Source organism: Phocoena phocoena, chromosome 8, assembly GCF_963924675.1.
Source record: "Phocoena phocoena chromosome 8, mPhoPho1.1, whole genome shotgun sequence".
Lineage (NCBI taxonomy): Eukaryota > Metazoa > Chordata > Mammalia > Artiodactyla > Phocoenidae > Phocoena > Phocoena phocoena.
The window spans coordinates 109,484,886-109,510,559 of NC_089226.1; the positions used below are offsets into that span (position 1 = coordinate 109,484,886).

At 57.3% G+C, this 25,674-nt stretch overlaps 1 protein-coding gene across 2 annotated transcripts in view; it reads right to left on the reverse strand.

Annotated features, from left to right (window-relative positions):
• Positions 1-2,374: 2,374 nt before the first annotated feature.
• Positions 2,375-25,674, reverse strand: part of AP2A2 (adaptor related protein complex 2 subunit alpha 2) — a 62,127-nt gene continuing 38,827 nt past the window's right edge. The window contains exons 6-22 of one of the 2 annotated variants that reach the window (XM_065883272.1): positions 23,553-23,654; positions 19,804-19,912; positions 18,340-18,490; positions 17,310-17,478; positions 16,023-16,160; positions 14,942-15,124; positions 14,263-14,360; positions 13,641-13,872; positions 13,360-13,533; positions 10,120-10,280; positions 7,441-7,523; positions 5,853-5,942; positions 5,064-5,187; positions 3,992-4,108; positions 3,829-3,898; positions 3,550-3,684; positions 2,375-2,765 (exon numbers count right to left, since the gene is read on the reverse strand). In XM_065883272.1, coding sequence (XP_065739344.1) covers positions 2,688-2,765; positions 3,550-3,684; positions 3,829-3,898; positions 3,992-4,108; positions 5,064-5,187; positions 5,853-5,942; positions 7,441-7,523; positions 10,120-10,280; positions 13,360-13,533; positions 13,641-13,872; positions 14,263-14,360; positions 14,942-15,124; positions 16,023-16,160; positions 17,310-17,478; positions 18,340-18,490; positions 19,804-19,912; positions 23,553-23,654 — 2,214 coding nt within the window. In that variant the 3' untranslated portion in view covers positions 2,375-2,687. The remainder of the gene's footprint in view (positions 2,766-3,549; positions 3,685-3,828; positions 3,899-3,991; positions 4,109-5,063; positions 5,188-5,852; positions 5,943-7,440; positions 7,524-10,119; positions 10,281-13,359; positions 13,534-13,640; positions 13,873-14,262; positions 14,361-14,941; positions 15,125-16,022; positions 16,161-17,309; positions 17,479-18,339; positions 18,491-19,803; positions 19,913-23,552; positions 23,655-25,674) is intronic. The other variant, XM_065883273.1, reaches the window with a different exon arrangement.

Sequence of the window (25,674 nt, forward strand, 5' to 3'; positions counted from 1 at the left end):
GCTCACCCGGGCACCTGAAGAGAAAGGGGCTGCAGGCGGGGGTCCCGCAGACCCTGACCAAACCCAGCCGGCTGCGCTGGACTGCCAGCCTCGGGATTGCACAGGGCACTGCCCACCGCCCAGCCACACAGCCTCCCGGCCTCCGAAGGCAGCCTTCCCGTCCTGCTGGGACCAGAACCCCACCCCCAGTGGCAGGAGTGAGGAAGGCTGCTGCAGAGGGGATTCCTGGGGAGACGGGGGCCGCCCAAGCAGAGAAGGGTTGGGGAGAGGCTCGGGTCACAGTGAGGAGAGGGGCCCTGCAGTCGGGGAAGGGAAGGGAGAGGCAAGCGTCACCGCCTGCCCACCAGCAAAGCTCACCCTAGGGAGGGGGCACCAGGCACTGTGCACCGTGAGCCCACCATGAACAGACGACAAATAAACTGGCACTTGTCAAGGCACAAAGGCTCCTGAGCTCTGCTCCTGCCATCTCCCGCGCCCCTCGGGCATTTGTGAGTCCCCAGACCCACGTCCAGCTCACGGGGTCGGACCCGCACAAGTATGGGCCAAGAAGGGGTGCCATTGTGGGCCCCCGGCCTCCCCTCTCCCCCTTCCCAGCTCAGGACTACTCTCCTGTGAGGCCCTCCGTCCCATGGGACCCTGTACCCTGCCTGTGGCTGGGGTCACCCCGCCTGAACTCGGCAGGCTCGCCCCCCAGGAAGGAACCCCTGGGCCCACTTGCCCCCTAGATGCAGGCCCCCAGAAGGCAGGCCCCCGACGCGCACCACGGAGTTGGGGGAGCCAAGTCCAGGCCGCAGGCCTCACCAGCATGAGTCCCACAGGCTCAGCCCACGTCCTGAACCCAAGTGCAGAGCAAAAGGCATGTCACCTCGACACGCCTCAGCTTCCACCCCCGTGACTGGGGAACAGGTTCCGGACGACGGGCCCGCGTCATCGGTTCTCAGCGCCCCACAGGGCCCCACGGGACGGGACCTTGAGCTGTATGCCGGGCGCCTTTCCCTCCAAAGACTACACACGTTCCAATCGCCACCCCAGCATTTGTTCTTCTTTGCTGATGGACGCGCGCCCAGAATGGTGGGTGGAGGGCGGGCGTCGGCTGACATAAGAAACCAGCCCCGGGCTGGCAGTCCAAACACTGGAGCCCAAGAACCGTGTACCGTCCCGCACCTTGAACAAAAGCACGACGGCCACGCCATCCATCTGCAGTGCACAGCGGTGCCACCAGCGGCCATGCTGCCACCACATGCGCAAAGCCTCAACCTCCACCACTGCGCGCTGCAGGGGCTGCACAGGGTGGTGGGTGTGGGAACCTTGAGTGGGGCGTCCGCAGTGTGGGGGGCCCCAGTACCCACATGGCGACTCCCAGAAGCTGCCTCCCCGCGACCCGCACCACGGCACAGGGCCACCGTGTTCCCCTGCCCCACGTGGTTCTCCCCACCGCGCGGCGGGGAGCCCAGTCCCTGCTGGAAAACCAGGGTAACCAACAAGGGCCCCAGCTCTTCCTGGGCCCCTCAGTGTCGAAAGCAGACGTGCCTGTCGAGGACAAACCTGCAGCCTGTGCCTGCCGCCCACCTGGCGCATCTGCCGCTAACAGGACACAGGCCTCGCCTCGGCATCTCGAGGCGCAGGGGACGGCACGTGAGAGCCGCGCACACGGAGGGGTGGGGGGACAGGTGCCAGCTCATCCCCACTCTGCTCTCTGCTTCCCGACCACACGCAGGCCCCCCTCCTCCCACTGCACCGGCCAAGGTCCACAGCACCCTGGCCTGCAATCATGACCCCGGCACATTTAGGTCACTGCACGGGGAAGAGACCAGCTCGCCTTCCAGAAATCTTCTCTGTTGGCCCACGACAAACCCTGCCATCACAATCGGGAACCAGTCCTGGGCCACTGCGGTGACAGTGCACTCATTTGAAACCCAAAGATGCATGAGGTTAGGTACACCCCCTCCAGAGCCACCAGGAACCCCCCACCCCCCGGCACTGCACACATAAGGTCTCAGTCAAATGGCTTTACAAATCTCGCTTTGAGAACACAGTGCTGGGAAAAAGGAAAATAGAATTAAATCCAGCCAGGATACGTGTTTTTGTTGATCGTCATTGAGAACACAACCCTGTCTAACTTCTAGATTCAGAACCCGGCCCCAGCAAGCCCCCAGGCACTGTGCTCTCACCCTGGCCGAGGTCGGCGCTTGGGTCCCGTGTGGACATACCCATCAGCCCTTGGGCTGCCTCCCCGTCTCCCATCCAAGTAGCCAAGATCTATTGCCATGGCAGACAGAACGCTGCCTCTCCTCTCGGAGCATCAGAGATGAACTGTCAGTAAGACAGCATTGGCATCTTGATAAAATTTCAAACAGCTTTCCATTTTCATTCAAACTTCTACATTCCCTTTAATTTGAAGACTTAGCCACAGAACTGTCTTGATTTCTATAAGAGTTGATCCCGCGATCCACGCCCCTCTCCTCCTGACTTGGCAGGACGGCTGGGTCCAGGCTGAGCCTTTTCTTCCTCAACGGCACACAGGCTCCCCATCCATCCCCACAAGGGACGAGGCCAGAGAAGCAGGGCTGGGAGGCACCCGGGGCTGCGACACTAGACAGGGCATGGACTTGCAGCGTGGCAACGAAGACGATAGTGGAGATGAAGAAAAACGCAGACACAGGAGCCTGACCCTCCGTCCTTGTTGATTAAAACTGTTCCGAAAGCAATTCACACAATCTCTGAGAGACGGTTTCTCTACTCGTCCGCAGCGTGAGTCGGTACATCTGAAACAGAGGACACAGAAGGTCAGTGGCGGTGCCAGGGCAGACACTGCGGGGCCAGCCCCGCCCAGCGGCCCCTCAAGGCCCCCTGCTCAGCCCTTCCCTGGAGGTGCCACTGTCGACGGGCTCAAGCGACGAACGTGCTCTCAGTGGCAAAAATAAAACAGTTTGACATCAGCAAGTGCTCGCGTGCACGTGGACCAACTGGAAACTTCGTGCGCAGCCGGTGGGCGTCTGAGACCCGCATCGCGGTCAGAACAGCAACGCTGACCGTGCCCAGACCCCACGAGCCGGCAATCCCACCGAGTGTTCCCCACGTGAAATGAAAACGTGCCCACACAAAGGCATGTCCGGATGTCTGCGGCAGCCGTATTCAATGCCTCCTGAAACAGGGGCAGCCTGATGCCCATCGACAGGAGGGCTGGGCAAAGCAGAGTGGCAACTCCCCACAAAGGAGGGCTGTGTGCTCCACGAGGGCCCACCGTGGGTACAGCAGCAACACGGTGACTGCTGGAGCTGGGGCCAGGCGGGTCCCACGCTGGCCACACGGCACTGCCTCCTAGGGAGGCCGGGGCTGATGCGGGCGTGCCAGAGGACTTTCTGGGGCGATGGAAATGCTACACACACCAACGGGTGGTGGTGGTTACACAGGTGTACACATCTGTCGAAATACATCAAACTATCACATCTGGGATCTATCTGCATATCTCACTGTGTGTGAATTACACCACAGTTAAAAAAAAAAAAAAAAGTAAGCGTATTCAGCGATTCCCTCAAGGGGCTTGACCTGGGCTTGCAGATTCGGCTCCAAACGCAGTAAGCATCCAATCTGGGTGGTTTTGGTGTGTATGATACCGGCTCCCACGAAGTTTGCAGGATTAGGATCGACTTCCTCTAGGAGTGCAGAACCAAAGCCAATAATCTGTGGGAAGAACCAGGAGAAACAGGAGCCCCTTGCATCGGCGCCAGCAGAGGTGGAGGGTTCTCCGAGGGGAGAAGCCGCCAGCCTCCTCTGAGGGCTCCGGTCGTGTCCCGACCCTGGGAACGTCCACAGCAAGACCTTTACCTTGGCTTTGGTGATCTCTGTGTCCATTGGATGCTTCGCCTTGAAGATATTCTGCACTTCCTGCTGGGGACTGTGGGAAACCGAGGCCAGCGCGAGTGCCGTCAGCTGAGCCAGAGCCGAGGCCCCCCATCCACCCGGTGTGGGGGGACAGGGCGCCACTCACTTGCTCAGCTGCTTCCAGCGCTGGAAGAAATCCTGAGAAGCCATCTCCGTGGGCTGGAAAAACTTGTTGAGTGTGATAGGCAGCTTCACAGACACATTCTGAAAGGTTCCCCCATACCTGTGAGCAACACAGAGGCACGCTGGGAAGAGTCCACGTCCCGAGCGTGCCACCTCCAGGGCACAGAGGGGCTGCGTGCAAAAGGCGGGGCGGAGAGATCTGGACGGGCGGCCCAGGGCTCCAGGGAAGCTGGTCCATCTCCGGCGCACCGTCATCGATGGCCAAGGACGTCGGGGAACGTGCCCCCGCCACCCCCGGCCGAGGCTGCTGGGCCGGTCGCAGCGCCGGGGACAGGCGCCGCCTCTTCCCGTTCCCCAGCAGTCCGTGTCCTACAACTCCAAGTTTAAATCGTGTGGGTTTTTTCTTTTTTCCATGAAAAGACTAAAAGAAAACGGTGTGCCTACGGAATGAAAGAAAAATTCTGCACGTCTATTTCCCTAAATTTTACAAAGTACACCATCTGCAGGTCTCTGTATACTTCGTATTTGGAAAGGTGCTTTTTCAAAATTTAACCTTACAAATACCCAACAGGGAAGGCTGAGATGCACACTCTACCACAGTCGCTGAAAGATGGCAGAAACGAGCCGAGAAGCAACACAGACACGTCAGAAAAAACAGTCAAGCCGGCGTGTACGCTCAGAGTACAACACACAGGCGCTCACACACCAGACGAGGCCCTGGTAGGCCCAGCGCCGGGCGGCTGGCCTCTGGAGCCGCAGGCTGCGCAGCGCCCGCAGCGGGACAGGCCCCTCGGTCTCTCGCCTGAAAGCCCCGGGCCTTGGGAAGAAGGCCCTGCCCACCCGGCGCCCCAGACCCCAGGCACCCTCTCCCTCCCCCACTTCCCACACCCCCCTGTAGCAGACGCCTCTGGAGTGTGTACGGCAGGTCACCCCTCGGTCCTCACCACACCCTCTGAAGGAAGGATGCAGAGGTCCCGCGTCACAGCCACGTGCCGGCCCAGCCTGACACCCCCACGTCCAGCAAGAGCGGCTGCTGCCTCGGCCGGGGCTCCCACCTGAACTGGATGTTGAGGACGGGCGCCTCGGTGAAGTCGGACACGCACTCTATGTTGACAGCCTGCTGCACCTGTGCGCCTCCGTCCACGGTGGGGTCCACAGGCTTGGTCTGCAGGCTCAGATGTACATGTGTCAAGGAAGCTGCGGCGACGCTGGGAACATGGGCTGAGCCCAGTGAGCCCCGAGTTCAGAGAGGCTCCAGAAGGGGCCCGGCAGGAGTCGGAGCTCACATCCTGACCTCGGACGAAACCTGCCACACGTGTGTCTTTAATGACTTAAACATTTAGCTTTAACGGTCCACGTTTAAAGCGTGTTTATCTTAAAATAAAAATAGATCTGGCCTGTAGTAAGGAGGTTCCTGCTTCACGGCTTTTCCAGGGAAGGCGGCATCCTCGGTGGCCAAGCTGGGCCTCCTTCGCCCTCACTTTACCCGGGCAGCCCATCATCGCGGGAACAGGACACCTGGATGGCAAGGCTGACGGGCTGGAGAAGCTCACGTCCCAGTTCTGTCATTTATATGGGACCGTCTCCGGTCGCAGCTCGTCCCAGGTGGCCCATCACTCGCTCTGCCTGGGCAGCAGCTCCCTGGGAGACTCCCCAAGGAGACCAGAGCCCCAGCGGATGTGGAGGCCGGAACAGGCCTGCATGTACTTCACCAGCGTTATAAACAAGCAACCTGAGTGTGGGAAGGTACCCCGAGGCCGCGTTAACAGCACCTGGAAACGCCCTCCTAGTCTATCCTCCACCCGCTTCTGCCAGGGGCCTAGGGGCAACGGAACCAAGGATATTGGCCTGGAGGTCGTCCGAACAGATGAGCGTAGGAGTAAAGCTCAGGAACTGCGTGGAGGTCTTATTACCGTAAAATATGAACATCCGCCCTAGAAGGAAGCAAAGTAGCTTGTTCCCACGACACGCCACAGCCTCCTGAGCTACACGGAGGAAAGCAGAGCCCCCGGCCCACACAAGTGACGCCCAAGCCCTCGGCCTCGGCACCTGGGGGGCTCGGAGCCAGCACAGCAGAAACCGCCACACAGACTTCTGTGAACGTCTTTACACCCTCAGAATTCAGAATGGAATGTGAACTTCACATCTCCTGAAGAGGACGCACAGGTAGGCAGGCCTCCCCGACAGCTTAAGAAACACCACGGCTCCCGGGTGACGCCACCGTGGCCTGGAGTCTAACCCCTTCATCCAATGAGAAACGAACACCTCCGTCCATCCTCAGTGAGAAGGAGTCTGAGGGGCCCCGCGGGGCAGACACGCTGCCTTCCCACCCTCCACTCGTTTCTGCAGACAAGGCTCCACGATGGTGCCAAGAGGGAGGCGGGGCCAGCAGCCCACAGGGCCCCTCGGCAACGGCCCCAGTAGCCAGTGGGCATAATTTGGGGGGGCTGGGGGGAACAGAAAGCTTTTTTAAAAAATGTGGTAAAACATACACTATATACCCTGCAATTTACTGTCTCAGCATCTCTAGGCGCACAGGGCGGGGCACGAAGCACATTCACGTGGTCGCGTTACCTTCCCCACCTTCATCCCCAGAACGTTCCATCTTCCCGAACGGACGCTCTGTCCCCATGAACACTCACTCCCCTCCCCTCCCCCAGCCCTGGGCCCCACCGTCTACTTTTCTGTCTCTGTGGATGTGACTCCTCCAGGGACCCCTAGGGAGTGGAATCAGACAGGATTAGTCCTTCTGTAACTGGATTATTTCACTGAGTGTGATGTCCTCACGGTTCACCCTGTGTAGCCTGTGTCACAAGTTCCTTCCTTTTTAAGGCTGAGTAATGTTCCATTGTGTGTTTAAACCACATTTTGTGTATCCACTCAAATGGATGGACACTTGGGTTGCCTCCACCTTTTTGGTGACTGTGAACGTGGGCGTGTGAGTACCTGTTCCAGTCCCTGCTTTCCTTTCAATTCTTTTGGGTAAATACCCAGAAGTGGTATTGCTAAGTCATATATATGAGAGTTCTATTTTTAGCTTTTTAAGAAACCTCCAGACTGTTTGCCACAGCAGCAAATACATCCCGCCAGCGCACAAGCTTCCAATTTCTCTGCGTCCTCGCCAACCCTCGTTTTGTTTTTTATAGCAGCCGTGCCGATGCGTATGAGGTGGTACCTCGATGGGTCTGACTGCATTTCTCAGACTATTGGTGACGGAGGGCGCCTTTGCATGCTCTTTTGGACGCCTGCATGTCTTCCTTAGAGAAACGTCTGAGACTTCTGCCCATTTTCTAACTGGGTTGTTTTTCTGTTGTTGATTTGGAGTCCTCTATATATTCTAGAAACTAGACCCTTTTGAGATTTGTGATTTGGAAATACTTTCTCCTCATAACTTCTAAGAGAAGTTTTCATTAAGTGAAGTAAAATACATACCTAAATTCTGCCGAAACTCAGACTTCAGTCCAATCTGAAGAAGCTGGTTTTCAAACAACACACCATTATTTTTACAGACAAACCTGGGGGACAAGGGACAGCATGTGAGTCACTCAAAGCCACCCACCCACCGAAAATACCAAGATCAGTTTCGAAAAAGGGTTTAAAGAACACTAAGACCAGGAAAACCTCTCTGGGACAGGAGGGAAGGGAAAAGCAGCAAATATTCCGACGAACACCATTAAAAGCGCCCACCAGAGATGGGAGGTAAGTCGAGAGGGTGACACGGCACAAGCAAGGAACGACCACAGGAGCAGGTCGTCTGCCTTCCACGAAGGTGCTGCTCAAGCGTGAACAGCTTCCACTGACGCAGGACACGCGCGCCACGGCAAAAGCACACACGTTTGTTCAGGTGGGCCCACAGGCTCGGCCACTTGACACGCGGCACTGGCCTCCAAACGGCCTCCACCGGGGCTGTCCGCAGGCCACGTACACCCACGCCCACACCCAGGCGGCCCTCCCTGCCCCTCCTGTCCTCCCCTCCCCTCTCCCCTGCTCTCCCTTCCCCTGGTGCTGGGAAAACTGGACAGCTACATGGAAAAGCATGAAACTAGAACATCTCACACTGCATATAAAAATAAACTCAAACTGGATTAAAGACCTAAATGTAAGACCTGAAACCACAAAACTCCTAGAAGAGAACATAGGCAGAGCACTCTTTGACACAAACCACAGCAAATATTTTCTTGGATCTGCTCCTAAGGCAAAGGACACAAATGCAAAGATAAACGAGATCTAATTAAACTTAAAAGCTTTTGCACAGCAAAGGAAATCATCAACAAAACAAAAACACAACCTACTGAATGGGAGAAAATATTTGCAAATGGTAAGACCAATAAGAGGTTTAATTTCCAAAACATATAAACAGCTCATACAACCCAATATCGAAAAACCAAATGACCCAATTAAAAAACGGGCAGAAGACCTGAACAGACATTTTTCCAAAGAAGACATACAGATGCCAACAGGCACATGAAAGATACCGAACATCACTCACCGTCAGGGAAACGGGGATCAAAACCACAAAGAGACAACACCTCACACCTGTCAGAACGGCCATCATCAAAAAGACCACATATAACAAATGCTGATGAGAGCGTGAAGAAAAGGGAGCCCTTGCACACTGTTGGTGGGGATGTACATTGGTGAAACACTGGAAAACAGTATGGCGGTTCCTCAAAAGACTAAACATACAGCTACCACATGATCCAGCAATTCCAGTCCTGGGTATATTCAAGGAGAATGAAAACACTAATTTGAAAAGATACATGCACCCCAATATTCACAGCAGCATTATTTACAAAAGTGAAGATACGAAAGCAACCTAAGTGTCGGTCAGCGGATGAGTCGATAAAGTTGTGGTATAATATACGATGAAACACACACACACACACACACACACACACACTCAGCCAATACAAAAATGAAATTCTGTCATTTGCAACATGAATGGACTTGGAGAGCGTCATGCTAAGTGCAATAAGTCAGACAGAGAAGACACATACTGTATATGCTGCCATTCACATGTGGAATCGGAAACATAAACGAACGTCACGAAACAGACACAGACTCGCAGATACAGAGAACAAACCAGTGGTCACCAGCAGGGAGAAGGAAGCGGGGAGAGGGAAGACAGGGTACGGGAGTAAGAGGTACAAACTGCTACGCATAAGATAGATAAGCCACAAGGATATATTGTACAGCACAGGGAAATACAGCCACTATTTTGTGATAACTTTAAACGGAATATAACCTAAAAGAGTTGAGTCCCTACGTTGTACACCTGACACTAATATGATGTTGTAAACCAACTAACTATACCTCAGTTTAAGAAAAAGAGTCTGTTTTCCGCCACAGACGGACAACTGGCGGCACTGCAAACCCGCCCTTCCCCAAGTCACTTCCAACAAGCGACAGGAAATACGAGTCAGTGTGCGGGGCGAACGGAGAGAGACTGGAGAAACCAGAAAACCACAAGAATTCTTCCGCAGTCACAAAGACCAAGACGAGCAGCCGCTCCTTGGAGACAACAGAACTCACACCCGCTCTCCTCTCGGAGGGGGAGCCCCCCACCTCCTGGCTGGATCTAGATCAGCAGAGACAGAGGGGCAGACAGCAAGCAGGGAAAAGGGGCAGGATCCACGCAGCGAAGCGCGGGGAAGAGCAGCCTGGGATTTCGCCTTCAAAGTGGGGGAACAGGGCCAAGTCGACCGCACGCAGGACTCTGCTGGCCCACAGCAGGGGTGTGAACATCGGGACACCGGTCAGACAGAGGTGACAAGGACGGAACAGGTCAGCGGAGGAGCAGGAAGCAGGCTTGGAAGCAGACCCCACAGGACAAAGCAGTGACTGTGAACTGAAGAGCGTTTCTTCAAGAAAAAGCTAGGTGCCTGGAGGGCAGACACGGGGCGTGATTAGAGAGCCCAGGGGCACAGCACGGAGAGCAGAGCACAAGCGTCCTGCAGGGCAAGCGCAGCCCACGGGAGCAGACAGCACACAGGGCGCCCACCACTCCGTCACCTGCCCAGCACCTGAGCCTCCTCCCTCCCTGGGCGCCCAGGGTGCAGGCCTGGCCGGGCGGGGGGAGCCCCTGTCCTCCGGATGCAGGAGGCAGACTACCTGGCGAAGTTGTCCTCGGAGCCGGGAGCCAGGGGAGCGACCGCGGAGGGTGAGTCTGAGAAAACGTCCACGAGCAGCCCGCCGGAGGAGGGTGGAGGTCCCGTGGGGACGGGGGGCGCAGCCCCGAGCCCCAGCAGGTCTGCCGACGGAGAGGGCGTGGACTGGAAGACAGGGAAGGAGAAGGTCAGCGCAGACCCTTCTGGGCACCACGCCAGGCAAGCGCAAGGGCCTGCGCCCCACCCACACCCCGAAAAGAAGTGTCTGGTTTCAGAGACAAGACTGTGCGTGTCACTGTCAACCATGTGAAGAAGTCTGGAAAGATGAAAGAAGTACAAGCCAGCAGCTTACTAGGGCGCAGCCTTAGTCATCTATGTTCTACTTCGTTACAGAGGAAGAGCAGACAAAATGCCTGCAGAACAGGGTATTTTTTAAATAATTGCTTTTTTCGTTGTTTTGTTTTGTCTTTATTTTTTTTTATCGAAGTGTAGCTGATGTAGAACGTTGTACCTGAACAGCTGCTTTCTGATCCTAGGCAAAGACAAAGAACACGAGCCAAAGCCCTTCCGAAATCTCTCCAAGCTCACAGGACACACAACAGTGCAGCGCATCATACGCTCACTCCCCAGGTGTCCCCCCACCAGCTGCACAGAGAGCTGGCGCTGCCCCTGCACGGGTGCACGAGTCCAGAAACGCGCAAGGTCCTGAGGACCGAGAGGTCCCTGTCGCAGCAAGAACCAGGCCTGTGAGAACTCATCTGGAATGACTCTTAAATGTCCCACTGGACCCTCCCGAGGGCAAATATCCACTTACAGTCACCTGAGACTACATCCGAGAGCTGCTTTTCGTCACTGCAGTGAACACCTTGCTCGGATTTACTGAGCACTCACTCATCTTTCCAGGAACGCAGCCACGCCGGCAGCCACGCTGAGAGCCAAAGGAGGCCAACGCCCCTTCTTTCTCAGGAGTGTGGATGCACCCACCCCGGGCACTGGCCAGTCCGCCCTCAGGCCATGCGGAGGACGTCCACGTGGGAATCACTACATTAGCATAAATAACTACTTGTTTCCCTTTCATATTTAGAGCATTGCACTGAATTTCTAAAACATTACACGCGTAGGCAGATATCTTCTGTATGGATTCCACGTTGAGACAAAAGAGGCGTTACAGAACACGTGTCCCGTCCCGCAGAGAGGACGTGGGCCTGAGCGCCGGGCCCTCCTTCCTGGGGCTCCAGGGCAGGCAGCGCGCCAGGCCCACCCTGCGGCCGGAAGCAGCCCGGAAGCGGACGGCTCCGGGTGAAAGGGGCTCCTGGGTAGAGCTGACAGGCCAGGCCGGGCTCCCCAGAGGAGCTGTCAAGCTTCCTCAGAAGCTTCTGCGCCATTGGGGAGAGTCGATGAAATGGCCACGGGGGCTCCTGGCCCTGCACCTGGGATGACACTCCCGCACACACAGCCCCTCACAACAGCCTCCCGCCAGCGAGGCCATCTTCGGGAGCCCGCCCACCCAAGGTTAGGAGCTGCTCCCGAGGCGGGGGGGCCCCAAGCCTGCTGTGAGTGACGCGAGAAAGGCCTCTGTCTGGGCCACAGAACCCACAGCCTGACGAGGTCACTGCACCTCTGCCACCTACTGCACAATGTCTCCACTGGTTCCCAAAGAACAGTGCAAACGCTTTTTAAAGCAGGCAAACCCTTCTGTCCCATTAAGTCAAACACGGACAGACAAAAGCAAGGCTGCTCCTTCGGGAGGCCCCGCTAAGACGCCTGCTCCCTCCCCAGACCCCACGTGCAGGCTCTACCCTGCAGCACTGGGACCCCCCGCCGCTTCGCCGCCTCCCCCTCTTCTCAGGACTCGGGGAGACCCTCCCCCAGGAGCTGGCCTGGCACCCGGCTCTGCACAGGTTACACCTGCTCGAAGCGCCGCACACCACAGGGCGCAGGGTGGCTCTGGGCTCCTCCGCCAGCCCAAAGCCCCAGGAGGACCAGCAGCCTCCAGACACCCACCCTCACGGCGCACAGGCAAGCACCCCAAAGCCACAGCAGAGCCGAGCTCCCAGGAAGGCCACAGAGAAAATCACCTCCTGGCATGACCTGTGACCCTAAATAAAAGGCATTCTGGCCACTACTGCCCAAAGTAAAAGGCATCCCAGGTGTTCTTGTAAGATCCAGACATCTCGATGCCACTTTGCGGCGGGGCCTCCTTTCTGAGTTTGAAGACAGGAGAGAGGAGACACCAGGAGGAGAATCCCAGCCAGGAGGGATCCCAGCCTCTTTCCTGTCCTGCTGCTTCTGCCTCAACTCCCCAGCCCCGTCCAGGCCTTCCCCCGCCCCAGCTCCCTGAGCCGTGAGGACAAACGGGAACTCACAACCACAGGGCCATGAAGGGTGCCCCTGGAGAGAAGGTATCAGGGCTCAGGTGAGAGGTCCTGGCTGTGACGGGGCCCCAAGTCAAGGGCCAGGCCAGGTCTGAGCACAGGCCTCACGGCGGGCCCGAGGCCCCGGGGCACACAAGGAGACGTGGAGCCAGGCAAGCGGCCCCCCAAGGAGCAGCAGGACTCAGACACGAGCACGCTCTGGATGAGCAAACCAGCCGGGCCCCGGGCCGTCCACACGCGGGCACGCGCCACCGGTGGGGCCCGCCCTCACAGAGGCCGCCGCACAGCGTAAGCAGCACCGTCCGTGGCGCCGCACCGGCGTCCTGGAGGGGAGACACAGCTCTCCAGGCTGCCTCCCGACGGGCCAAGCATAAAGCCCAAGGCCCTCGGGAGCCGCCTGCAGGGCCGCAGGGGCTGCTGCCCAGCAGGGCTAATGCACCCGCTCCCCGGGCTCCCTCCACTGAGCCGAGAAAGGAAACACAACTCTCAAAACGGCATTTTCCTCGACGAACGTCAAAGGACACATCCTCAGGGCATCGTGCGTGAACAGGACGCTCGCTCTAATGCGCTCACTAGTGAAAAACCTCTGAGGACAGCAGGAGGTGGGTCCACTGGAAACCAGCGAGGGGTGCGGGACTATACGGTAGTCGTGCAAGAGACGGGTGACCACGTCTTCTAAATCCAAAGCCGAGGGGAGACGTGGGAGCTGACCGCGGACCCCAGACAACCATCCGACAGACACAGTCTGGCTGACAGACACAGGCGTCTGGGTCAGCCCGCCCCCAACGACAACAGTCCAGGGTCACGGATCTCGGGGACCAGGTGCCCCAGGAGCTCACGCAGGGTACGGCCCTCAGGAGGGGACCCACCGCAGCGCTGGCACTGGCCGGGGCGGGCTCGGGGCCCCCATTGACGTCGGCGCTCCTCTCCCGCTTGGCCTCCTCCAGGTCGGTCACCGTGCTGGGGCCCTTCTTCTTCTTGAGCTTGGCCAGGATAGAAGACTCACGTTCTGGAAACGGAGGCATCTCCTCCAGGACAGTCGCCTGGGGGGAAAGGAGCCCTAGGTCAGCGCAGCACGAAGCCCCATGGCCTCCGGCCCCCAGAAAGGGTGGCCGAGGCGAGGCGGGGGCAGTAGAACAGCGTGGCGCACCAGGATGTCAGTGCTGGCGACAGTGCTGAGCCGCAGGTACTCGACGGCGCGCTGCTGCAGCTCCACGTCAGCGTTCTTCAGCTGGCTGTCACTGCGCAGCACATCCTGGATGGTGCCCTTCACCTCCGGGAAGAGGTTCACGAACTTGATGTAAGTGGACAGGAGGAGCGCCCTGGTGGGGACGCTGCACAGGTGGAACTTGGAGTGCAGCAGGTGAAACTGGGTCAGGGGGCTGGGGGGCACACATGGGGCACAGCGTCACCTCCACGCTTCACTCCCCGCCTGGAGCACCCCGCCTGAGCCTGACCCCCGTGTGTCCCCACAAGACGGGGAGCGAGCGCGGAGTGACTCGGGGAGATGAGCCCACACTCAGCCAGAACCTGTGCGTTCCAGCTCCAGGCCGAGTCCAGGCTCCCCTCTGAACAGCGCTGGCCATCAGCCATGCCTCCTTTCCCCCCAGAATCCCTGTGTTCTGTACAGTCAACCAGAGAGGATGTCCCCTCGCTACGGGCTGTCCTGGGGAGCCCGGGACATCAGCTGGCCTCTACTAGGCCATCGGGTGTGAACCAGTGGGCACAGGCCCAGCACTGGACGCGGGACTCCCGGCCCCCGGGTGACTCACCTGGATCTCGGGTCTCCTGCTATCAAGTTCCCAAACTCCCCTAGGATGTAGCCACCGACTTTGACCAGGTTCTCGTGGCACGCTGGGGCCTGCAGCGCCTACGGAAGAGCACGCGCGGTGAGCCTGGTGCCCAGGCAGAGGTAGCACCAGTAGTGCTCGGCCTCTGGAGAAAGCCACCAAGCCGTGTGACGAGCCAGGAGAGCGGGCTCAGGCTGCCTTCCCAGGGAGCCTGCTCTGCACGCGGCCGCAGCCCCCAAAGCCTCCTGAGCCCCTCCCGAATGCACTCCCCGCCCCATCCTCTCTCCTGGCCACTTCGGCAGAGGGATCAGTAGCAGGGGAGCCCCACGGGCAGGGCCACGGCCGATCCCACCCCTGGAACGAGAGCTGCTCCCAAAAACTGACGCGTGGGCCCTGGGCAGGGGTGGGGGCACACGGCCCTCACCGACAGAGACCACAAACCCACCGTGGCGGCCCCACACTTGCTCTCGGACACACAGAGGCCAGCCCGAGGCCCCAGCCCGGGCAGCCTGCTCAGGAGGCCACTCGCTGACCGAGAGCCTCCCACCCGGGGTCGCTGTGTTGAAATCAGGGAGAGAGGGCACCGAGACTCCAGCGGAGGCAGGAGCAGTGCCGGAGCCCGGCCTGCGGGAAGGCTGGCGGGGGCGGGGCGGGGCCACACCTCAAACACCGTCTTGGCGGCGTAGCCCTGCACATCGTCCCGGTTGACGACGATCTGGATGACGCGGTACCACACCTCCTCGCTCACGTAGTCTCCAGCGATGCGGATCAGGTTCAGGATGGTGTCCACGTACCACGTGTAGTCCACGGCGTACTTCTCCGCCAGGATGGCGACCTTCAGCACCTGCAGGGCACGGCCACTCAGGGAGGGCCTCAGAAGGGCCTGAACCCACGCCAAAGCGACCCCCACTTGTCAAAGGAGCCCGTAAGTCTAAGGTTCCAGGAGCAGACGTGGAAGGACGTGTCGAGAGAGGCACAGCGAGCCCCGCCCTCCCCCCCAACCCGGCCCGCAGCCCAGGCAGCCCCGCTGGCAAAGCGCCGCCCGCGCTTGCTGGGCCTCCTGCTCCGACAGCCCTTCTCCCAGCTCCCCAGGGCACCTGCTCCGGGCTGCGGAAAGCAGGCCCCTCACCTCCCCCGGGTACAGCCTCCTCCTGCACCGAGCCTGCCCTGAGCAGCATCGGTCGCCAACTGGAGCCCGGACCCCGCGCTGCCACCCGCACGCCCACCTTCCCCAGAGTGACCTCCTGACCGCGCCCCAGATCCCCCATCCACCTGCTCTGCACACCCTCTGGCCTCCAAGTCGACCCTCCGTAACGACCCCAGAGCGCCGTTCCAGAACACCCACCTTGTCACCGCCCTAGGCTTCGAGTCCTTCAAGCCCAGAGCTGGGCCCAAAGCTGGGCGCTGGGGGCCCCTCACTGCCACACCGGCCTGTGTCCCCGCTGCGCCCACCGCCCACGCACGCCCCGCTCCCTCCGTGCTGAGCACCTGCCTCCCGGGACCTCCGCACGCGAGGGGGAGGGGGAGGGGGAGGGGGAGGGGGAGGGGGAGGGGGAGGGGGAGGGCCTCTGCAAAGTGATTCTGGAAGACTGGAAGGCTCCCCTGAAAATGCTGATAAAAAAACTAAAGCAAAGGCCTCTCGTCCAATACGTAGTAGATTCTCAACAAGGCTGCAAGGACGCACTTCTGTGAGACACACAAGCATCGGTGCCGGTGACGACACACAGGCCAACAGAACTCACAATCTCTTCTCGGATAGAGTAGTCGGCCGTCTCCAAGTAGCTCAGCATCTCGGCCACGATCTGCTGGGCATTGCTGCGGTCGCACATGGCGTAGAGGAGGTCCACGGCCCGCTGCCGCACGCTCACGTCCCGTTCCGTCTGGGGAACGAGCACAGAGCCAACAGCCACATGAAAGGAGCCTGGGCAGGGGACGGTGGCAGTCCGCTGTGACACGTGCCCTCCCACGGTCCCCAGCCGGGTGGCTCAGGCACCCCCCCCCCCCGCCCCCGTCCCAATGCTCACTCGGAGCTCCGCCCACTCAGCACCCAAATCCAGGAGCCCGAGAGCCCCTCACTTGCCACCCCACTGCCCCCCTCACTCCGGCATTCAGACCCCGCAGCTCTGGACCGGCCACGATCACGATCACACTCCATCCCCAGGGGGTGGGTCAGAGGCCGCCTGCTGTGTGGTCACAGACCGGCCCCTTCCACGTCACCTGAGAGCCTGTCCCCGTGCTGGCTCCCAGCCCCACCCCGGACCCTCAGAAACAAGAACACGGCCGCTCCCCAGCACAGGACAGCATGAGAGGCACTGCCATGGGCCCAGCCACAGGCACGGCAAGAGCAAGTCTTTCTGATCCAGGCAGTGACTGAAAGAGATGCCAAAACCACCCAGGAGGAATTCGAAACACCAGAAAGCGAAATCCCAAGCCTTTGTACGGCCTCTTGTTCAAAACACACACCAAAGATGTCTATTAAATACACGCAAACCCAAAGGAACAGGGTCAGACGTGTTCTCAGCAGTAAGCCCAGGACCAAGACAGTGGGTTCTGTAGCTTCCCCATCTGCCTTCAGTTTTCTAACACGCAGGGACGCAGTGGATGTGGCTGTGTCTGACCCTGAGGAACCAACCCTCGTTAGAGCAGAAGACCTCAGCTTGGCTCTTCCAGCTCTGGAATTTCAATTCCCTGACAAAAGCAAATATCCTTCTGCAAGGAGTGAGTTTTCTCGGAGACATGGACAAAATATTTCATCCTTCTACCAAAACGAACAGTTTCTATTGATCCCAATTTTTACTGCGACTCTGCTCACGTGCCAGGCCCAGCGGGAGATGCCCTGTGTGGTCATGGTCTCTCGCGGGCAGAGGGCAGAACCGCCTGGGGACGCACGCAGCCGGCCAGATCGCCCGGGGCCCGAGCGCACGACCCCAAGTGACCGCGGGACCCCCCGGTAGCTCACGAGTGACAGCGTGAGTGACACAGGGACAAGGCGCCCCCGTGGCCAGGCAGCCCCAGAAGAGCACACTTGCCTTCAGGGCATTGATGACCGTCTCAATGTGTGTCTTCACAGCCTCGTGGGAGAACTCGGAGCTGGCCAGCGTGCACATGCTCTCCAGAGCCAGGTAGCGCAGGTTGGTCTCCCGGTGCTGCAGGAACTGGCCCAGCTGGTTACAGGCGCGGACCAGCAGGTTTGGCTCGCTGTGCGGACGGGAGAGGTGGGTGGGCAGGGGTCCTCCACTCGGCCTAGGCCGTGCCACGTTCACGGCCACCACGGTCTCCCGGGACGCAAGACCTGACGCTCACTCTAGTTGGTACCACACAAGGACCCGTGCCTTGCGTCCCCCAGAGCATTTCTGAGTGCACCTGCAGAACCCCGGACTCCAGAGGGTCGAGGGCAGCTGAGACCCCCAGCCTCCACGCCAAGCTGGCGGGGCGGGGGTTGGCAGGGGGACCCGGCTTTCACCAAGCCTCAGCCAGGGGTCGGCTCTCAGCCAGAGAACCCGCTTGGCCAACAGCTGGACGAAAGCCGCGACACCGAGAGACAGACGCACAGACGGAGATGATATAACAGAGGTTACTGGCTATTTAAGTACCGACTGCGTGAAACTCGGCGTTAAGTCTCTGCTTGCTCTTTACTCTGCCCTCTGAAGAGTTAACAAGGACAGGGAGGCCACTCCGAGAGGGAGAGTCTCGTCACCGGTGCCCAACCCCGTGGACCGCAGAGCTCAGGCAGCTGCACCCGGCGGAAGCGCTGCAGGAAGGCAGGGCCGCGGGAGCACCCCCACCCCCTCCCCTCCCCATGCCACCTCCACACACCTTCCCACCACAGCCTCGGCCCAACAAAGCCCACAGGACACACGGGCGCATGCCGCACTCCCAGGTGGCCCTGGGAGCAGCGGGTCGGGCAGGATGCCCAAGAGAAGCAGGGCAGCCGTCTGGGGGAAGTGAGACCACGGCAGTCACGCTCACGGCGTGGAGGGTCTGAGACCAGAGTGCGCACGGGGCGGCTCCGAGCACCGCGCCCTCAGGCCCGCCAGGGACCAGGCCGCGGGGGCCCACCTGTCGTGGTGGATGATAAGGCTGATGGCCTCGAAGAGCACGGCGTTCTTGGCGTTGGAGTGCTGCACTTTCTTAGACTTGGGCGGCTCCTGGGCTTTGTTCAGAATCGTCTCCAGGCACTCGGTCAGGCGGCCTCGCACTGCAGGGTCTTCTGGGCGAGACAGACAGACGTTGGCCCGGCTCCCCTTGGCCCACACGGCCGCCCCGCCTGCGTATTGGTACCCTTCATCTCACAACCCCAAAATGAAGGGCGAGGACCCCTACTCAAACCGTGTGGCTGCTTAAAATAAGAGGATCTGCCAGCCAGGGTAACTACACATACATTTTAACACAAATAACACACACAAGTTTTTGCTGAAATATAGATTATATAAGTCAAGGAAAATAAAATCTCAGAGACGTGGACAAAACACATGATGTCAAAGTTTGAGGGAAGGGGGGGCAAAAGGTTTTTTCCTCTCCCTGCTATTACCAATAGAAATAGAGAAAACACTCTGAAGAGCAATAAAATGAGAAAGAAAACTTTTAAGTTCTAGTCAAAGCAGAAGAAAAGAAATAACGCACCAAAAAAAAGACTAAGAAAGCAATAAAAATACCAGGACTCCAGAAACCGCTGCAGCGCATCTAAGGCACCTGCCCAACCACCAGCTGTTCAGGGAAGGCGGGCCCTGCGCACCTGAGCGGACGGAGGGCAGGGCTCCCAAAGCCGCCCCGGGGTTGGGGGCAGGGGGCTGAAAGGAGGAGGAGGGTGATGAGATTCACCCCCATCGGGGGTCGGAGTCGCCCCAGGTCTCGGAATAAAGGAGGCAGAGGTCAGTTCCACAGAGAGAACTACTGCCGCAGGGGAGACAGGGGCAGCCGGTGGGCGGGAGTGGGAGGCAACGGCGGGGTCCCGCTCCCACGCGAGGGCTCTGCCGCAGGGCGTGCGGCTCACGCTTTAGTATAGAACAGACTCAGAATGGAAAGTTACTGGAATTTAACAAAGACGTACCTTGTAGAAACACAAATGAAGATTAAAATGTAAAGGTTACAACAACAAAACCATCTCTGTAGAGGCAATGTGGAAGCATTGAACACAAATTCTCTTGTGCATTCTTCAACCAGGAAATTCTGTTTCTAGATACCTACCATACTAGTCAAATGTAACGTTTTAGAATAAAACACGAACGTGACAACATCCGTGATGTGTACTTTAAGGTTACACAGATTGTTAACAACTTAGGATGTAAGGTTTCAAACAGTTTCCAGAATTATTCATAAAAGCAGAGATCACCCTGAGCCGTACCAAAATTGTGATTTCTCTACCAGCTGCTGGGGAAAGCCAAGAGCCATGGCAGCATCACAGAAAGATCCAGAGGACAAGAGCCAGCACCGGAGAGGACTTTAAAGATAGCAAACGAGAGACCTAACCCTAAAACGCTGCAGTAAACCCCTGCGGAGAGGCCTCTGCTGCATGGCTGTCACCTGGGGGCGGGTAGCACTGCAGCAGCCTCAGAAGTTTGACTGATAGCCAGGGAGCCGGGACGAAATAGTACGTGTAATCCTGGAGATCTGTGGAGGCCGACGTCACGATCTGCAAAACAGCACAGGGGGATGAGACACCACGGGCAGGTGTGCTGAGAACGTGCGGCACACTTGTCTGTGTCTGCAGGGCAGGGGCACAGGCGCCCAGGCCCAGGAGGGGCCACTGCGCGATGACGCCCCTCCCCTGCAGGACACAAACCCTGGGCGCCCGACCCTCGAGAGCGCAACAGCGACGCTGCACTCAGTACAGAGTTCTCGGAGCCTAGACCGGGAAAGTGCATTAAACGCAGAAGGGAGGCCTTCAGTCATCAGCCCTGCACCCACGCCGCCCCGAGCACAGGCCCTGCCGTGAGCTGCCCAGGCCCGAAAGCAAGCGACCTCCCATCACGCTGCCACCGGCCTGTCCCACGCAGTCTGGGCAGGACAGACACCCCCTCAGCCTCCTGAACACGGGACTGTCCCTTAAGGCAGCACACGCCCACCGACACGCAGCCCGGCACCACCCCACGTCCTGCGTCTGGGAGCTCGGAGCGGCTCCTGTCACAAAGCTCGCAGCGGCGGGCGACACTAGGTCATGAGTGACCTGGGACGCGGCCACTCCTGCAGTGGGTGAACTCCAAGCCGTGTAAAGCACTGACGGGACCAGCAGAAGCAGGTGCGGGCGCACCGAGTGGAAGAAGGACCGCGCCACCGCACGGACACAGCCGGCCTTTTGAACACATCTCATGCAGCTAACACCACACTTAGAGACAGACTTACAGCTTTAAACGCACACAATGAAACAAATACAGAAACAAAAGCATGAAGAGTTCATCTCGAGGGTTCGGAAAGAGACCAGCACATTAACCCAAAGAAAGCAGAGAAAACAACAAAGATATAAGCAGGAAGTAATAAGGTAGAAAAATCAAAACAGGGCCAACAAAGTCCAAAGAAATTCTTACACAGGATTTTACACCTGGTGAGATTCATCAAGCAGAGAATGAAAAGGGCGAATACCCAGCGTCAAAATGGAGAAGGGAGGCCTCACCATGAAGCCGGCACACAGAACAACTTCCAGCCAATGTGTCTGAATATTCACACAAGTTAGCAAATGTCAAGAACTGAATTTGAATCGAATGCATAATTAGAAGTTGTCTCACAAAGAAAACGCTAAATTCAAACGGCTTCACCAGTTAACCAATGATAAAAATGTTAGCAAAGATATAGAAAGGAATTTCCTTAATGTAGCAAAGAGAAGGAACACTGACAAAACCAGCCTAAGTCGTGCTTAACAGTGAAACATCGCAGACCCTCCCTTCGAGAGCAGAAACAAGACACCGATTATCTCTCATATTCAACACTGCAGTGGAGGTCGGGATTGGAGCCGTAAAGCAGAAAGTATAAACAAACATGGCCTGGGAAAGGGAAAAACTGCCACTGTCCACAGACCACATGACGGGGTACAGAGAAGACCCAAAGCAATCCACGTATAAATTACCAAAACTAATAGGTGAGTTTGGCAAAACTGCCAACATCAAGGGCAATATACAAAAACCAACTGTGCAAACCAGCATACACTATTGTATAATAACATTTTTAAGGTACCACTGAGAATAGCATTTTTTAAATGAAGTATATAAAGACAAGTTGAATAAAAAATAAAAGAACCTCTACTCGAGAAGCTGAAACATTTTGGGGAGAAATTAAAGACTAAGTAAATGGAGAGAAACACCATGGTCACAGATTGAAAATCTCAATACTACATAGATTTGAATTCTCCCAAAACTGACCTACAGATTAAAGGCAGCCCCAGTAGGATTCTGTTGAGTGGGGGAACACTGGCCCCACTAAACATCAAATTAGCCCAAAGTCACACCACTGGTGCAAAGATGTACAGAGAAACCAACGGAGTACAGCACAGACCCGGCCGCTGGTGTGGGACCAAGGGGCAGCGCAGTCTGCAGGGAGAAAGCAGCACCACAGAGACACCTGCCCCAGGTGGATCAGCAACCTGCACGCGAGCCCTCAGAGGAGGGAACAACTTCAGACATTTAAGGACACGAAGACATTAACCATACAGGAAAGGATTAGTAAGTCTGACTATATTAAAATGTGGAATTTCTGATCATAGAAGACTTCATACGAGACTGAAACGGCAAGTTACACAGCAGGACAAGACTTTTAAACACAGAGTAGGCTGAACTACACGAAGCTGGCATCTTTGCAGATCAACAATGATTAAAAGTTGGCAATTTTGTTTGGTTCAACCCAATCTAACCAACAAAGTGCTCATATCTACAATATATAAAGGGGGCTTCCCTGGCAGTCCAGTGGATAAGACTCCTCACTTCCAGCACTTCCACTGCAGGGGGCCCGGGTTCGATCCCTGGTCGAGAACTAAGATCCCACACGCCACATGACGTGGCCAAAAAAATAAGTAAATATAAATGTAAAAATAAATACAAGGGGCTTCCCTGGTGGCGCAGTGGTTGAGAGTCCGCCTGCCGATGCAGGGGACACGGGTTCGTGCCCCGGTCCGGGAAGACCCCACATGCCACGGAGCGGCTGGGCCCGTGAGCCATGGCCGCTGAGCCTGCACGTCCGGAGCCTGTGCTCCGCAACGGGAGAGGCCACAACGGTGAGAGGCCCGCATACCAAAAACAAACAAATAAATAAGTACAAAATTAAGGTAAATTAACAAAATAAAGAACTTCTATAAACAACAAAAAAGACAACGCCATGCGAAAATAGGTGAAAAGACTGAAGAGGCTCTTCACAAAAGAAGGTATTCAAAAAGCTAGCAGACGTGCAAAGCTGCCCCAGCTCGCAGATAATCAGGAAAGCGTAGACCAGATCACAACATGAGGTGGCCCCCGGCGCTGGGCCGGGGGCAGGCCCATCACAGTCACCTCCAGGGGGATGGCTAAGTGCTGGACGAGACGAGGCACAGGCGGGTGGGGCACAGACACTGCATGGCAGCAGGGATCAACCATCGGCACTCGAAACAATTCGCCAACTTCACATGTCGAGCAAAGCAAGCCAATCATAAAACAACATATACTGTGTGATCTTGTCACACAAAATTTAAAGCGCAGCGCTGAACGCAGTTTGAGGACGCTCCCTCCCTGTAGTGGGGCCAGGGGCTGAGCTGCTCTGCTCTGTGCACGTGGCCGCGCGAACAGGGCATTTCTGACAAAAAGGTCGAAAGAGAGGGAAGGGTGAGCTGTGACAAAGCGAGAGAGTGGCATGGACATATGTACACTAGCAAACGTAAAACAGATAGCTAGTGGGAAGCAGCCGCACAGCACAGGGAGATCAGCTCGGTGCTTTGTGACCGCCTATAGGGGTGGGATAGGGAGGGTGGGAGGGAGGGAGAAGCAAGAGGAAAGAGATATGGGAACATATGTATATGTACAACTGATTCACTTTGTTATAAAGCAGAAACTAACACACCATTGTAAAGCAATTATACTCCAATAAAGATGTAAAAAAATATATATTAAAAACATTAAAAAAACTTTTTTTAATTAAAAATTTTTTTTTAAAAAAAGGTCGAAAGAAAAGCCAATCAGCTATGAACCAAGACACATTTCCACCCCTGAATTTACAGACTGACCCAAACATCTTGCATTCCAAAAAGTACATACATCAATTAGAGAAAATAACTAAGACCAAAACCCACCGAGTTCCGTTCCCCTCGACGGACTTACTCTGCTTAACCTGGAGACGGCCAGAGACACAGAGGTTTTAAACTCTTCCGGGTTCTTCTGTGCTAAGGTGGTGATGAGGCTGGCGGCGGCAGTCACCACACCCTGAGAGGAGACACACACACATTTAGACACCAAAGCTCCTGACGACACCCTCTCATTTTAAACTCCTTTTCTAAACAGAACTTTAAATGCAGAAGAACAAACGCAGAGGCAGCCCAGGGCCACCTAGAGCCCACTCTGATCAGCTCTCAATGTGCTTAGAAAGCAAGGTGCACACATAGGTTGTTTTCTTGTTCTAGTGTCTCTCTGAACACTGGGAAATCCAGCACCCCTCTAGCCCAGACCCTGCCTCAGTGAAGGCCAGCGCGGGGCAGCGGCTCCGGGCCCCAGGCTCCACCCGCCCATCGCCTGCCTCTGCGCTCGCTGCCCCGATCTAGATCATTCCGGGTGGACACACCGTGTTCAGACTCACATCAATCTTTACAACCCAAAACTGAGATTGTGTGAAATAGCAACTGAAAAGCCCATTTTTCCCCATTTTGAAGGGTCGTCCAAGCCACGTCTCTGCCCTCTGTCCTGAAAGCACCACCGGGCCTGGACGAGACCTGACCCTCCCCACGGAGCCCCGCGGAACCCTGGCCTCAGCACACGGGGACCTTCCACGCAGCCCAGGGGAGTCTCTACCGTCATCCTGGGACACTAGTATTTACTCCCAGTAACTCATGTCTCCTGGAGGGAGACAATGGTTAGGTAGAGAAGGTCTCTTGCAAATATAAGAAAGAAAAGACAAAACGAATGACACCCATCGACAAAAACAGGTGTAAAGATGCAAAGCTCCCTCGAATCATCACATAATTCCTCCCGCCCCTCCCCCACCCCCACTCCCGAGCAGGCGGGAGAAGGTGGCAGAGTTTCTGCAGCCGAGGCGGGGTCAGGTCCAGCACCACAGCGACCTCATCAGAGGCCACCGCTGTGCTGTTCTTTCGTCTTTCTGATGGAAACGCGAAAGCCACGCTAAAGAAACGGGTCTAACTGGCCTCACTGTCCACATCTCAGTGGGCGATAAGGGCCAAACACAGAGCTTTAACAAACAGGCGTTTACAACACGCAGATTCCGCAGGGCAGAGTCTCTTTCACCGTGGCTTCTGAGTGTTTGGGACACAGCCTGCTTCCCCAGGAAGATTCACCTGCGGGATGAATCAGGAAACATTCTGACAGAAGTCAGTTGGGGCTGGTTGGCTCCCGAGGTGCAGCTTCTCACCTTCCCTGCGCGCCCGCAGGGTCTCTGCAGGAAGGCGGTGTGAGGAGAGGGCTGGGGGGCCCACACAGCCGTGGCTCTGCCGGGCCCCAGCCCCCAACCCCCGACCCGGGCCGCCTCCTCTCCCCCCTCGGGACACCGCTCGGGCCGCACACGACTAAGGGAGGGCCAGGCCTGGCGCAGGGCTCTGCACATCACAGCCCTCCCGCCTCTTCCGCTGCTCTCGGAAGGGCTTGCTCCCTCTGAGTGGGCAAGTGACACTCTTCCTGAGGTTTCCTGACCTTGAGACCAAAGAAGCCAAATCTCACACCTTTGGTGGCAAAGTCAGGAGGTGTGCGACAAGAAGCCGCAGCCCCGCAGAGGGCAGAGAGCAGGTGCAGAGAGCAGCAGAGGTGAAGGGAGAGCTGGCCGGTGGACGTGGCCTCACCCTGGGCTGGCTGAGACGCCCCTCCACCTCGCCCAACGCAAGCTGGGCTCCTGTGGCCTAGAACCACAAAGGCGCCAAGCAGTGCACCTGGCAACAGAGCCGGGTACGTGAAAATACAAAAGCGAACCAAACAGCCGGGCACAGAAGCGTCCAAGGAGGAGAGCCTCCTGGCCGGCAAGACACGGCTCCACCACCCTGGAAAGCGCTCGGTGTGGGCGTCGCTGGCCTTGGGCCTCGGCACCTGTCGGCATGTGGCTGCAGAAAGCTCCCCCGACAAGGCAGGAGTGATGACAACTCCTGGTAAAATGCCACGAACCATAACCAATTATGCCTGCTCAGAGCACTGGGCCGCGTCCCCGCCACACCTGGGCTCTGGACGGCCCTGCCCCGGCCCTGCCTTGCCGTCGGCTCCGGGTTCAAGCCCGGACCTGTGTGAC